General features: G+C 40.8%; 1 protein-coding gene across 1 annotated transcript in view; it reads right to left on the bottom strand.

Moving 5' to 3' along the window:
- The window catches only part of asz1 (ankyrin repeat, SAM and basic leucine zipper domain containing 1), a 128,225-nt gene that overhangs the window by 53,003 nt on the left and 60,360 nt on the right, over positions 1-14,862 (bottom strand). The window contains exons 5-9 of the mRNA XM_078568564.1: positions 7,568-7,679; positions 7,045-7,179; positions 6,118-6,245; positions 5,247-5,322; positions 4,659-4,715 (exon numbers count right to left, since the gene is read on the bottom strand). Coding sequence (XP_078424690.1) covers positions 4,659-4,715; positions 5,247-5,322; positions 6,118-6,245; positions 7,045-7,179; positions 7,568-7,679 — 508 coding nt within the window. The remainder of the gene's footprint in view (positions 1-4,658; positions 4,716-5,246; positions 5,323-6,117; positions 6,246-7,044; positions 7,180-7,567; positions 7,680-14,862) is intronic.

Raw genomic sequence — 14,862 nt, 5'->3', positions numbered from 1 at the left:
TGCAATCAGACAGCTTAAATGACTTCAGTACAATGCACGCCAGTGTTTTTAGCCCCAAGTATCGATATATGTATAGTTTCCAGCACAATTTTAGGTGAACAGAGTGTACAATGATGGGAAATTACTTATGTTTATTTAAAATTTAATATGACATTTAAAGTTATTGAGTGATATGTTAACGCTCACAGATGTAAAAACATAAAATCCTCCTTCCTACACCCCAAATCAACTGCAGTGAGCATTTAGCATACCAGAGAAAATTTTACCCGTAAATTAAAGGTTCTTCAGTAAATGAAGACTTGGCAGATTCAACTCTTTTAAAAAAACATAAAATGTAAGTTTTTCAGGTGATTAATAACTTTTGGGTTGCCTGACTATGCTGCCACAGGGAGGGAGCTGTGGGCATCAATGTAATATTTGTTAAACTCGCTATGGCTGAGCTAAACACTGTTCTCTAAAGGTTAAATTCCCAGGGCAGCAGGGCCAGGAGATATAGATTAGAATTTACTCAGGACACCTGAATGAGTATGCTAGAGATAATAAAAGATAGTTAAAAAAAAGTGAATCTAATCATGACTGTTGTTCTAATGACTTGCATTCAGCTTCCTCTCACTCAAGTGTTTGTTTGTTCTACCTTTAGAGAAGTTGAAAACACATGAGAAAGACACAAATACACTGTTCAAATCATAAGGGGGTGCTGGACTACACTACTGTACAAGTAGCTACTAACAAAAAGAAAAAAAACAAGACAAAACTCTCATTGTTTGATCCTTTTTCTTAATATTGAAAAACCTGGATGAAGGGCAAAGACATATAGTGGAGGATACCATCAAAGTTAAAAACGGTAGGAGTGAGCATATGAGGTAAATCAATAATATTGCAAGGTATGTTGCATTAAATGAGCATTAAAAGAGTAATGGATTGAAATATTTTCTTTTGTTTTCAGTTAATATTTAAATTACCTTATGATAGACACCTTTCACAGTGTTCTTTGTAAGAAATGTTTTTCTCCTTTTACAGTACACTCAACTTACATGGCTTGTCTGGACAATCTCAAACTGGACAGTCTGCCCAATCTGTTTGTTTGCTGGGTAACAAGCAATCTTAAAATGTTTATCAGAACATAATTGCTCTGATGGTTCGAGCTGGAAGATAGCCAGGAGACAATCTGAATTTGCCTAATGCATTCTTATTTGGTTCAGATGGCAGCCAGGAAGTGATTGGAGCACATCACGTGTCATCAGGTTCTAAGTCAGCAGTGCAGTAATTATTATATTGTGCCTTAAATGTCTACTCCCATGGCTGACCACATTTGTCCAACTGTAAAGGACACGGACTGAATCAGACAAAAAAGTCTGCATGAATCAGTTATTAAAAGGTCTGTTTTACTGCATTTTATCTCTTTGCACATAACTACTTTTTAATATAAATTAAAATTTTGCTGCTTAGGCTCATCATTTTCCCTGCAATGGGAAGGCTAGATACGCTGAGGCAGGGCATATCAGACCTAGGAGATATTCCAGCAGCTCCCTTCCCCAATGCCTTTGCACTGCATAATTTAACAAAGCAATTCTGAGCAATTAACTTTTCAATGACATTTTAAGTAAATAAAATACCAGCAGCATGATTTCCAGAGATTTTTTAAAAGGGGCGGTAAAATAAGAAAGTACAGGGCAGTAAGAAGTCAGGCATCTTTACATAAACTGTAAAGAAGTTGGAAGGTTAAAGTATCACAAATTTTCCAAATATCATGAAGAAAATTGAGCTTATATTCATTCATAAGAGTGGGCCTCAAAAAGTTATGGGTTGAAAACAAAGTCTACTGTGCTGTAGCCTACAGATAGGTATACGGTTCATGAGTGGATCCAACACCTTCGAGGTTCAAACAGAATTTGGAGAAGACAAGAGGTCATCTTTGGAGTTAGGTTTTATGGTGTTACCCTACATTCATAATGCTCAAATGTTACAATTATGAGGTTTATAAGATTGTTCTGTTTTGGAATTGTCTCTTTAATTTAAAGTAAAACAGAGGGAGCCATGTGAGTTGTTCTGAAGTGTGCTTGGGAACAAGCCTGGGGTGGTTAAAGATCAAAGGGAGGCCCAGATTGTGTTGCTGATTATGTTAAGGAGTTTATGGTTGGGAAAATGGCTGCGACTCCTTAAAAGCTGGGAGCAACTGTAGATTGTTATTAGGACTGTAATTTCATGGAGACTGTGTTGTGTAATAAATATAAAAGGGGATCTAAGTCCACAATGGGTAAGCTCAGAGTATCCCAAAGTCTCAAAAAGATGCTGAAAGTATGATGTTGTAACCAATTGTGCTGTAAACTGCTCATTTGGTTCTAAGATGAAAGAGAGTCGGGGTTAAGAATAACCAACCAGCATTTCTACCTGGTTGCAAGGCTAAATTGTCATGGGGAAGAGTGCAGAGGAAGCCAACTTTGAGATCGGGTCACAGGCTTCCCTACAAATCGATAAATATCAGAGACAAACAGCAGTGACCAGAGAGGAAGAATCATCAGCACAGGCTTTACTGCGGGTAGTGGATATAGGAAACTCTCTGAAAACTAAGGGAAACACCTGGAGGCGGTTACTTGAAGTTACTGCTCAAGAAAACAGGGAAATGCAACCCATTGAAAGCTGGGAGCAACTGTAGACTGTTATTAGGACTGTAATTTCATGGAGACTGTATTGTGTAATAAGTATAAAAGAGGATCTTTCATTCTATAGTTTAAAGTATAAGTTGCCTACAAAAAAATTTAGTCAATAGCGTTTTAGTCATTTGTTACAGGAAAGTCTTAAAATGTGAAATTTTGTTGTGTCATCCTTTTCAGCTATTAACCAGAAGCTCTAATTACTTTTTAAATGTTATCTACGGTGACCGTAACACAAGTATTAAATCATGTGTGAGCCTCTGCAGTTATCAACTTGGGTTCTAAGCACAGTAGAGGCGGTCAGAGCAGTAACAATGATGTGCCATATAATTCTAGGGGTTTCACCGTCCAGGGAAGTTTAGATAGTAAAAACTTCAGTTGGCCAAGTATCCTTATAGGCTCATAGAAAAGCAGATGAAAAGCCCACCCCTGACCTCTCAGGCTAAATTTGAAGGCACACCATATCCTGGGTTCAAGGACTGTCTCAAAAAGCAGGCTTGCATGACATCTCACTCGAGATGAATCAGAGTGATATAACATAGATGGAGGCTATTCAGCCCATTGTATCTCTATCAGCTCTTCGGCAAAGCTATGCAATTCATCCCACTCCCTCCCTCTTTTCCCTTCAGTTTATTGAATTCTCTTTGGAATGTTACTACTAATTCTGCTTTCACCACATTTTCAGGCAGTGCATTCCAGATCATCATAACTCATCAAAACAAATATTCCTTCATGTTGCCTCTGGTTCTTTTGCCAATCATCTTAAATCTGTACCTCTAGTTATTGACCCTACTGTGGCTGCAAGCAATTTCTCCTTACCCGCTATTAAAATTAATAATTTTGAACACCTCATTAAATCTCTGCTTAAAAAGCACATTGTAAAGTGTATAAATATGTACAGTAAACTTCATTCTTTGAACAGTTTCTCTTGAGCTGTATCCCTGTATGCATACTGGTAGAATAAAGTCTTTGCCTTGTTTGGACCTTTAACGCCTCCGTGTTGAGTGTTACTTGATACACTACAATGCTGATCAACAAAATTCTCACTACACATTTCAGGGATTCCTTGCCTGATTTGCCCTTTAGATTGTTGCAATGAAACAGTCTTGTGTCTCTTAACCTGTTCAAGGGGGAGGCATGGGAGGTCACATGGTACACCACCAAGCTGGGGACAGAATTTCATCCTGGTTCTAATGTCTTCCTCTCTGACTCCTGATGATTTGCTCTTGACGTTTTAAGGCTATCCCAGCCATTTCACTGATCTGTGATGATATTTGCTGAGTTAACTACTTTCCACTCAACCCCAGCAATCTCTCACTTTTGTCCACCCGAGTGAGATTTTGTATCTTACTCTCTAATGCTATAACCCATTAAGTTTTTTAACTAACAGGCATGTTTCACAACTTTCCGCCCAAATATTATATGCAATTTTCTTGTAAACATCTCATGGTAAAATTCATAGCATTCACGGTGATCATACTAACCACAGCTGCTCCTCTTTGTATGTAACATCCTAATAGGATAGTATTACAAATGAATTAAGTGATTCATGACCTAAACATTAGAAAGCTGCATAATGGCACTTTTTCCAGTTACAACAAAAAGTTGGTGCATTTCTGGTGAAAGGTTGTTGCAAACATGGTTCAAAGCTTGTGAATAACATCAAGAAGCAGAATGGTGCCAGAATTTTTTGTTTCCTACTATGGTGGGTATCGTAGATATTCCTGCATGGCATGGGCTCCAACTGTTCAAACGTTAACAAGGAAACTGTCCCCCTATAGTGAGGTCAGTGTGTTCAAATTGATATATGTGAAAATACTTCATTTGGAAGGTTATTTAAAAGGTCACAGAACTCAATTATAATAGGAAATTATTTTGTTTTTGCCAAAAATTATTACAATGGCAATAAGGAGGAATCAACATTGTCTTTAGTTCTGTATTGTGAAGACGTAGGACTACTATAGTTCTTTAACTAAAAGATAGTTAAAAAACTGGCGAGCAAACCTTTTCAAGGTCTTCTTTCCCCATTGTCAGAAGTCCTCTGAATGATACATCATTCTCCTACAGAAAGTAATAATTAAAAATATTTTAAAATCAGTATATTTACAGATGCTTTCTTTTACTGACATGGAGTTAAACTCCAGTGGAGGGACAGTAACATGCAACTATATTATAAAGTGTCAATTTAACAGCTTGTAAAAACAATTAACCGTTCCATAATGAATTAACCCTAAATTCTATCTTCTATTATATCCTAACAATCTATATAGATTAGATACATTTTTAAGTTTAAGAAACTATTGCAAACTTTTTACAAATGAACTTCTATAATGGCCTCAGTTGAAGTTCTATTGTGTAATTGTTAAAAGACTCCAAGCTTTGAAAAGGTATCCCTCATAATAAAATTACTCATTGTTTCTCATTTTAAAAATGGGGCTTGCCTGTACTTGAGAACACATTTATCCGAAATAAAGGCAAAAATCACAAAAGCAACACAGCAATACTGAATATTTTAATAGATATCTCAGTGGCTACATAAAATGCCAATGTTAAAACAAGTATTTTCTGTTATCAAAAAATGAACAAACATACCTCAAATAACCCCTGAAGATGTTCAAGTTCAAGTCCAGACAGAAACAGTTCTACATCACCAAAATTTGAAGTTGAACTATAAAAATTGATTAAATCTTTTAATATACAGCGGAAAAAGCATGATGGTTAAAACATCAAAAATTCTTTACAAAAATCAAAATAACACAAGGTCCTACGTACATCAAAAATTGACAATATTTTAAAAATATATTATATCTGATTGCCCCTGACATTCAGCGTTTATGACATTGGGACCAAAATCAATTTTAGAGCTCAATAAACAAACTGAACTCTTGTTGAACATCTTGCTGTTACATGCCTGACAAGGCCATACATCCTTACTGCTCTTCATTTTTGGTGACCTTGAAATGGAATATTGATCACTTTTCATTAAGTAAAACAAGAGAAAATTACTAAGTGCATAATGTACAAGTCTAAAACTCAGTAAACTGACTAAACATTTGACAGCAAACTGTCCATTTTTTTTTGACAAAAATTCAAATTCAAAATTTGAATTCAAATTCAAAAATTCAAAATCAATTTTGAATTGATTCAAAAATCAAATTATTGATTTGGTCAAAAATTCAAAAAATCTGCTTGCCTGTAACTATTGCATCATTTGTTATTACACAGAGATTAAAATGGATTAAGAGATTATTTTCCTTTGCATTCAGTAGTTACCATTCAGAACCATTTCAATGCAACAATTCCTCCTCTGTTTTAAACTGACCAATATTTAGTCAGACACAATTATTAAAATTGTTAAACCAAGTACAATGGGAAAATACATAATTTGACAAATTCTTATGAAGTAATATAAACCAAAACGATGCCAACTTTTTTTAACAAGGTACTGAATATTGTTTATTACCATATTCTGTTGTTCTTTCCTGCATTAGAATGATTTATGAAGTATTTGAAAATCGCCTCCTCTTTAGATATATTCTGGAGTTTTCCCAATAAAGATGAATTTGAAGTCACCATGAGTAATGATGCTAACTGGAGGGAGAAAAAAAGTGTTTTTGTTTAATTATAGTGAATCAAACAGTGATCTTTATTATAAATTATTTGTTATTAGTGGTCAACAAGTGCATCTCTTGTTTAAATTTGCAATAAACAAACGACTTCGGCAAAAGTAAAGCCTGCCGCATTAGTTTACAGATTATATATCTACTATTAAACATAGACAATAACAAAATAAATTAAACATATTGCAGAAGTATATAAAGTGCTTTAGTTATGTTTTCTCTAACCTAAGCGTTAGTGGTAATCACATTGAATCCAATTACTGACTTATGCAACTGCACTAATAACTTTCAACTAAGGAATTTAATTATTAGTGCTGAGCTCAATAAGTCAGGAATCAGTAACGATCAACAGAATATGGTAATAAACAATGTTTAGTACCTTGTTAAAAAAAATTGGTGGTACTGTTTTGATTTATATTTCTTCATAAGGATTTGTCAAATTATGTATTTGCCCATTATACTCAGGCAGTCACTGTACTCGTGCACCAGTTTTTTCTTAATCTGGGGTGCTGGATTTAATTTGACTCTGATATTTTACAATACAAAGCAACTTTCAGATGCTTAATAACTGGTCATTGCCATTCTGGAACCATTCTTATCTTCAATTGGTTCTTATAATCCAATATGAAATAATATTCAGAGAGCTAAAAGTACTGTTACTTCACCAGTAAAGGAAGCTAACACAATCTTGATAACCTAATTCGTTCTGAGAAATGGTTAAAAACTACAAATTCAGCCCTGTTTTCCCTGCTTGCATTTTTGGTGTTTACCTGCGAATGATGATTTTTCTCAGCAATATCAGCTGCCATCTCTCCATTTTTGGTCTTCAACGTTTTATCAGCTCCCAACTCAATTAATTTCAGCACTGTATTTTGGTGGCCTTGACCTGAAGCCCATGCCAGTGCCTAAGTGTTATTGGGAAGAAAAGCCTAATTAGAGGCTGCACAAAACTTTCCAAGTCATCATAATCTTTAGATAAAATCACTGTAGCTATCATTCTTGTGATACACTTGCGCAAAGTAGCCAAAAAATCCTATCAAGGAATGAGGCACAGCAATAAAATAATTCCCTCTGCAAAATTAACCCACAGATTTTAACATTTCCATACTCTGGTAATGTTCTAGCCGTAACTTTTCCACACCCTCGCTTCCCTAAGCATAACATGTTTACTATGAGGTAGCTTTAAAAATGGCTTTTGTTACAATGCAGTCATGCATAGAGTTGAGCTACTTTCAATCGAAGGTATTTTTCAAGTTTTAATGCAAACAATGAAACTTGACCAAAGTTGCATACTGTATAGCCATTTTCATCCTGGATATTTATTTCTGCTCCATGAGCCACCAGCAGTGTAATGGTCTGAGTATGTCCTTCTCTAGCTGCGTACATCAGTGGGGTCATCTGATTCCTGAAAGGGAGAATAAAACAGTTAAACCTGCAATCAAAACATGTTTTCAAAATATTTAAATCACCACAGGTGCACCTCATAAAAAGTGTACATTTAAGACAGGACTGTACCTCTGTAAATTGTTAGGAACTAGAGAAAGTTGAAGTAAGTTGCATTTGTATTTGAGTTTCAACTTTAAGTTTAAGTTTAATTTGTATTTCTGTATTGGTGTGTTAAGAAAGGGGGAACTTGAGTTTTAGTTTCACTTTAAAAGATGCCTGCATTTTAATTAGGTTTTACGATTCTTGAGGGAAATTAAAACAAGTACAAGATAAGAAAAACTGGGTTGTTGCCTAGCAACAGGAGGCCCACATAGGGACAGAGGAATCAAAAGCAGTTTGAGTTCAGATGGTTTATGTTCCAAGGTTGGAAACAGCCACCAGGAGAAGCTGGACACAGGGGAGACAACTGCAGGAAGCAGGTTCCAAAAACTAAAGAAAGTGCCCAAAACCAGGAAGTGGAACAGGGAAGGTCCCAAGAGGACAGCTAAGTCGAAGGACAAGGACAGGAGTTTGGTAAAGGTCCTGTTCAGTGGAAGTGAAAGTAAGGAGCAGGGGAGAAGGCACCAAGAAAACAGTGCAGGAGCAGGAACAGGAGCAGAAGCCATTGCAAGTGATTTTCTGGCCACGATTAGATAGATAAGAGTGGAATCAGGGGATAGCAGTCCTATCCAGCTGGAAGACAGCGGAGAGGCGTTAGAGAAGGATAGTGGAGTCAACTGTGTTAAATGCTGCAGACAGAACAAGCAGGGCGAGGAGGGAAAGTTTACTTTTGTCACAATCACTTAGGATGTCATTTGTGACTTTGATTGTAGCTGTTTTGGCACTGTAGTAGGGGTGGAAATGTGACTGGAGGAATTCAAATATGAAGTTCAAGGAAGATGGGAATAGATTTGGGAGATGGCAACATATTCAAGGACTTTGGAGAGGAAAGAGAGGTGGAAATGGGGTGGTAGTTGCAAGAACAGTGGGGTTAAAGGTTGTATTTTTTAAGAGGGGCGATGCATGCAGATTTGAAGAAAAAAGTGACAAAATCTGGAATGAGAGAGAACTGTGAACAACATCTGCTAATATGGGGACCAGGAGGGGGAGTTCTGTGGTAAGCAGTTTAATTAGAATACGATCGAGGGAGTGGGAGTTGGGTCTCATGGACAAGGTGAGCTCAGAGGGGGAATTTTTTAAATATTCATTCATGGGATGTGGGTGCTGCTGGCTAGGACAGCATTTATTGCCCATCCCTAATTGTCCTTGCAGTGGTGGTGGCTGCCTTCTTGAACCACTCCAGTCCATGTGGTGCAGGTAGGGACGGAGTTCCAGGATTTTGACCCAGCGACAGTGAAGGAATGGCGATATATTTCCAAGTCAGTATGATGAGGGACTTGGATGGGAACTTCCAGATGGTGGTATTCCCATGTGCCTGCTGTCTTTGTCCTTCTAGACAGTAGTGGTTGTGGGTTTGAAAGTTGCTGTCTGAGGAGGCTTTATGAGCTCCTGCAGTGCATCTTGCAGATGGCACACGCTGCTGCCACTATGTGTCGGTGGTGGAGGGAGTGAATATTTGTGGCTGAGGCGTCCTAGATGGTGTCAAACTTCTTGAGTATTGTTGGAGCTGTACTCATCCAGGTAAGTGGGGAGTATTCCATCACACTACTGACTTGTGCCTTGTAGATGGTGGACAGGCTTTAGGGAGTCAGGAGCTGAGTTACTCACTGCAGAAATTCCAGCCTTTGATCTGCTTTTGTAGTCAGTGTTTATATGGCTGCTACAGTTAAGTTTCTGGTCAATGGTAACCCAAGGATATTGATATTGGGGGATTCAGTGATGGTAATGCCATTGAATGTCAAAAGGAGATGGTTGGAATTTCTCTTGTTGGAGATGGTCATTGCCTGCTATTTGTGTAGCACGAATGGGGGTTACTTGCCACTATCAGCCCAAGCCTGAATGTTGTCCAGGTCATGCTGCACATGGACACAGACTGCTTCAGTGTCTGAGGAGTCACAAATGGTACAGAACATTGTGCAACATCCACTCTTCTGACCTTATGATGGACGGAGGATCACTGATGAAGCAGCTGAAGATGGTTCGGCCTAGGACACTACCCTGAAGAACTACTGCAACAATGCCCTGGGACTGAAATGATTGATCTCCAACAACTACAACCATCTTCCTTTATGCTAGATATGACTCCAACCCGTGGAGGGTTTGCCCTGATTCTCATTGATTTCAGTTTTTCTAGAGCTCCTTGATGCCATATTCAGTCAAATGCTGCCTTGATGTCAAGGGCAGTCACTCTCATCTCAAGTCTTGAGTTCAGCTCTTTGTCCATGTTTGGACCAAGGCCCTGGCAGAACCCAAACCGAGCACCAGTGTGCATGCTATTGCTGTGTAAGTGCCACTTGATAGCACTGTTGACGACACCACTTTGTTGATGATTGGACGGTAATTAGTCTTGCTTATTGTGGACATAACATAGCTGGGCAACTTTCCACACTGTTGCGTAGATGCCAGTGTTGTAACTGAAGGGGGGAAGCAGTGAAGATAACTTCAGTGAAAAAACTATTATCGGTCTTGGGGGGCTGGTACAGAATGATGATTTTGAAAGAGAGGTAAGAGGGCGGAAGAAGGTGAGATGCTTAGAGGAGAAAATGTCAGGGAAGTAGGCCAGGGTGTGGCCTGGTGATAAGCATTACAATGCCATATGATAGTCTTGGTGGGGCAAATGATGGAAGACATATCCAGGCAGGGAGGCTTCATAAATGGGAAACATATCATCATCCCTGAACCAGGTTTCGGTTAAGGTCATGATGTCGATGTGATTCTTCACAATAATTTCATGGATGGCAAGAGCCTTGTTCACAAATAAATTGACATTCTGGAAGGTGATGCATAAAGGAGTAGTCAGACCTGATCTACTGGCAGAATCCACAGCGTCAGCAGTAACTGTGAGTTGGACCGGAAGAAGTTTAGCAAGATTATCCTTCAGCAGGCACACTGGGTCAGGAGGTTGACGAGAGAGAGGGATGGGGCAATTGGGGGTGCTGCTCTTTGAGAGCTGGCACTAAGTGGCTGGATGAGCCCTTTGGAGGATGCTATGAGAGGCACACACGGAAGCAGTAGGCCTAAGAAACAGGGAGTCAAGCCTGGGAAGACAGCAAGAGAGAGGATAGGTCAAGAAGTACAGAGGGCGCTGGTGAGAAGTGACTGAAGCATTCTGGGAGAAGTCACCACAGCCACCGCGACTCAGGAGGGAATCGAGGAGAAGGACTCTTGAACTCAACAGGAAGAAGAGATTCCAACAGAGGGCGCTGGTGAGAAGTGACTGAAGCATTCTGGGAGAAGTCACCACAGACACCGCGACTCAGGAGGGAATTGAGGAGGTGCCACTGTCAAAGGACGGAACAGCCCCAAACATTACATTGCTGTAGTGTTTCCATCCCTCCCTTCTCCTCAAACCTAAAAAAGAGAGGAAGAGGCAGTGCCTTCAGGAGTGCACCAGGCCTGCGAGTGACACTCTTCTGAAAGTGGATTTTAAAGAAAAAGCAGCTGATTGGTGAGTAAATCCTGGGAGCAGACTCGGAGGGAGGAGCACCGGAGCAGTGAGTATAAATCGAGCTTACCTTGGGGATTCGTGGCCTTGTCTCCAGGGAGCAGACTCAGAGGGAGGAGCACCGGAGCAGTGACCTCGGGGCACAGAGTAACTGAAGCCAAAACTGAAAAAGTGACATCACAGGAAAGCTATGACCTGATTGTTTGGTAGGAAATCTGTACCAAATTTGGAAACAAAAGCACTGCAAAGCTAATTAATAAAATAATTATCTAAGTTGAGATGGCTGGGCAGGTGATGTGCTGTAGCTATATGATGTGGGAGCTGGCAGATCCCATTGCGAGCTGCAGTGACCACATCTGCAGCAAGTGTTGGCTGCTGGAGGAACTCCGGCTCAGAATTGATGAGCTGGAGTCCGAGCTCCAGACGCTGTGGCACATCAGGAGGGGGAGAGTTACCTGGACGCTTTGTTTCAGGAGGCGGTCACACCCGGTAGATTAAGTACCTCAAATTCGGTCAGTGGTCAGGATCAGCAGGGTGTGACTGCAAGTGAGGCAGGTAAAGGGATCCTGTGTTCAGGAACAGAGGAGCCTCAGCTCTTGACCTTGTCCAACAGGTACGTGGTACTTGCTCCCTATGTGGATGAGGAACAGGGCTGTAAGGAGGATGAGCCAGCTGACCACGGCACCGTGGCACAGGAGGCCATTCAAGAGGGGGGAGCAAAAAGACAAGTGGTAGTTGTAGGGGATTCTATAATTAGGGGAATTGATAGCATCCTTTGTAAGCAGGATCGAGAGTCCTGCATGGTATGTTGCCTGCCCGGTACCAGGGTGAGGGACATCTCTGACCGGCTTGAAATGATATTGGAGAGAGAGCGGGAGGATCCAGTTGTTGTGGTCCACGTCGGGACAAATAACATAGGTAAGACTAGGAAAGACTAGGAAAGAGGACCTGTTTGGGGATTATCAGGAACTAAGAACTAAATTAAAGAACAGGTCCTCAAGGTTTATAATCTCCGGATTACTACCCGAGCCACGTGCAAATTGCGCGAATAAGGGAAGTAAACACGTGGCTAATGGAGTGGTGCAGGAAAGAGGGGTTCCATTTCGTGAGGCACTGGCATCAGTATTGGAACAGGAGAGATCTGTACCGTTGGGACGGTCTCCACCTGAACCGATCTGGGACCAATGTTCTAGCGAAAAGGGTAAATAGGGTGGTCAACAGGACCTTAAACTAGAAAGTGGGGGGGGGGGGGGGGGGGGGGGTAGGGAAGGGTAAAACTCCAAGAAGTATGACTAATGGGAAACAAAGCAGCAGGTTAGCGTGTGGGGGGGTGGATTCAACTTCATGGAAAATTATGAAAAAACTGAAAAGAAAGGAGAGCCCAGGAGAGGCTATTAAAGTCCCCAGGACACAAAATAGGACAGAGTGTTTGGAAAGGGCTAGGAATCTAACTTCAAGCACATCAGATAAAGGGATGACAATGAGAAAGGGGACGGGAAATATAGGACTGAAGGTGTTGTATCTGAATGCACGCAGTATATGAAATAAGGTAATTGAGCTTGTGGCGCAGATTGAAATTGGCAGGTATGATGTGGTGGGCATCACGGAGACATGGCTGCAACGGGATCAGGACTGGGAACTAAATATCCAAGGATATACATCCTATCGAAAAGATAGGCAGGTTGGCAGAGGGGGTGGGGTTGCTTTGTTCGTACGAAATGAAATTAAATCGATAGCAAGAAATGACATAGGGTCAGATGATGTAGAATCTGTGTGGGTAGAGTTGAGGAATCGCAAAGGTTAAAAAACCATAATGGGAGTTATGTATAGGCCTCCGAACAGTAGTCAGGATGTGGGGCACAAGATACACCAGGAGATAGAAAAGGCGTGTAAGAAAGGCAAGTTTACAGTGATCATGGGGGATTTCAATATGCAGGTAGACTGGGATAATCAGGTTGGTAGTGGATCCAAAGAAAAGGAATTTGTGGAATGTCTACGAGATGGCTTTTTGGAGCAGCTTGTGGTGGAGCCCACAAGGAAACAGGCAATTCTAGATTTAGTGATGTGTAATGAGGCAGATTTGATAAGGGAGCTTAAGGTGAAGGAACCTTTAGGAGGAAGTGACCATAATATGATAGAATTTACCCTGCAATTTGAGAGGTAAAAGCTGGAATCAGATGTAACGGTATTACAGTTGAATAAAGGCAACTACAGAGGCATGAGGGAGGAGCTGGCCAGAATTGACTGGGAGATGAGCCTAGCAGGAAAGACAGTGGAACAGCAATGGCAGGAGTTTCTGGGAGTAATTTGGGAGACATAGCAAAAATTCATCCCTAGGAAGAAGAAGCATACTAAAGGGAGGACGAGGCAACCATGGCTGACAAGGGAAGTCAGGGACAGCATAAAAGCTAAAAAGAAAGCATACAATGTGGCGAAGAGCAGTAGTAAACCAGGGGATTTGGAAGCCTACAAAGACCAACAGAGGACAACTAAAAAAATAAGGAGGGAGAAGATTAAATGTGAGGGTAAACTGGCCAGTAATATAAAAGAAGATTGCAAGAGTTTTTTTAGATATATAAAGGGTAAGAGAGAGGCAAAAGTGGACATTGGGCTGCTGGAAAATGACGCTGGAGAAGTAGTAGTGGGGAACAAAGAAATGGCGGAAGAACTGAATAGGTACTTTGCGTCAGTCTTCACGGTGGAAAACACGAGTAACATCCCCAAAGTTCAAGAGAGTCGGGGGGCAGAAGTGAGTCTGGTGGCCATTACCAAGGAGAAGGTGCTAGGAAAACTGAAAGGTCTGAAGGTGGATAAATCACCTGGACCAGATGGATTACACCCCAGGGTTCTGAAGGAGACAGCTGAAGAGATAGTGGAGGTAGTGGTGATCTTTCAGGAATCACTCGAGTGAGGGAGGGTCCCAGAGGACTGGAAAATCGCTAATGTAACCCCCCTGTTTAAGAAGGGAGTGAGGCAAAAAACAGGAAATTACAGGCTGATTAGCCTGACCTCAGTCATTGGTAAGATTTTAGAGTCTATTATTAAGGATGAGACTTCAGAATACTTGGAAATGCATGGTAAAATCGGGCAAAGTCAGCATGGTTTCATCAAGGGGAGGTCATGCCTGACAAATCTATTAGAATTCTTTGAGGAAGTAACGAGTAGGTTAGACAAAGGAAAGCCAATGGATGTTATCTACTTGGACTTCCAGAAGGCTTTTGACAAGGTGCCGCACAGGAGGCTGCTCAGTAAGATAAGAGCCCATGGTGTTAGAGGCAAGGTACTAGCATGGATAGAAGATTGGCTGTCTGGCAGGAGGCAGAGAGTGGGGATAAGGGGGTCCTTCTCAGGATGGCGGCCGGTGACTAGTGGAGCTCTGCAGGGGTCAGTGTTGGGACCACAACTTTTCACTTTATACATTAATGATCTAGATGAAGGAACTGAGGGCATCCTGGCTAAGTTTGCAGATGATACAAAGATAGGTGGAGGGACAGGTAGTATTGAGGAGGCGGGGAGGTTGCAGAAGGATTTGGACAGGTTAAGAGAATGGGCAAAGTGGCGGCAGAAGGAATATAACGTGGGGAAATGTGAGGTCATG

The sequence above is a fragment of the Cetorhinus maximus genome, chromosome 22, assembly GCF_964194155.1.
Source record: "Cetorhinus maximus chromosome 22, sCetMax3.hap1.1, whole genome shotgun sequence".
NCBI lineage: Eukaryota > Metazoa > Chordata > Chondrichthyes > Lamniformes > Cetorhinidae > Cetorhinus > Cetorhinus maximus.
Note: the sequence above shows the minus strand (reverse complement) of the source record. Positions and strands in the feature narration are given on the sequence as shown.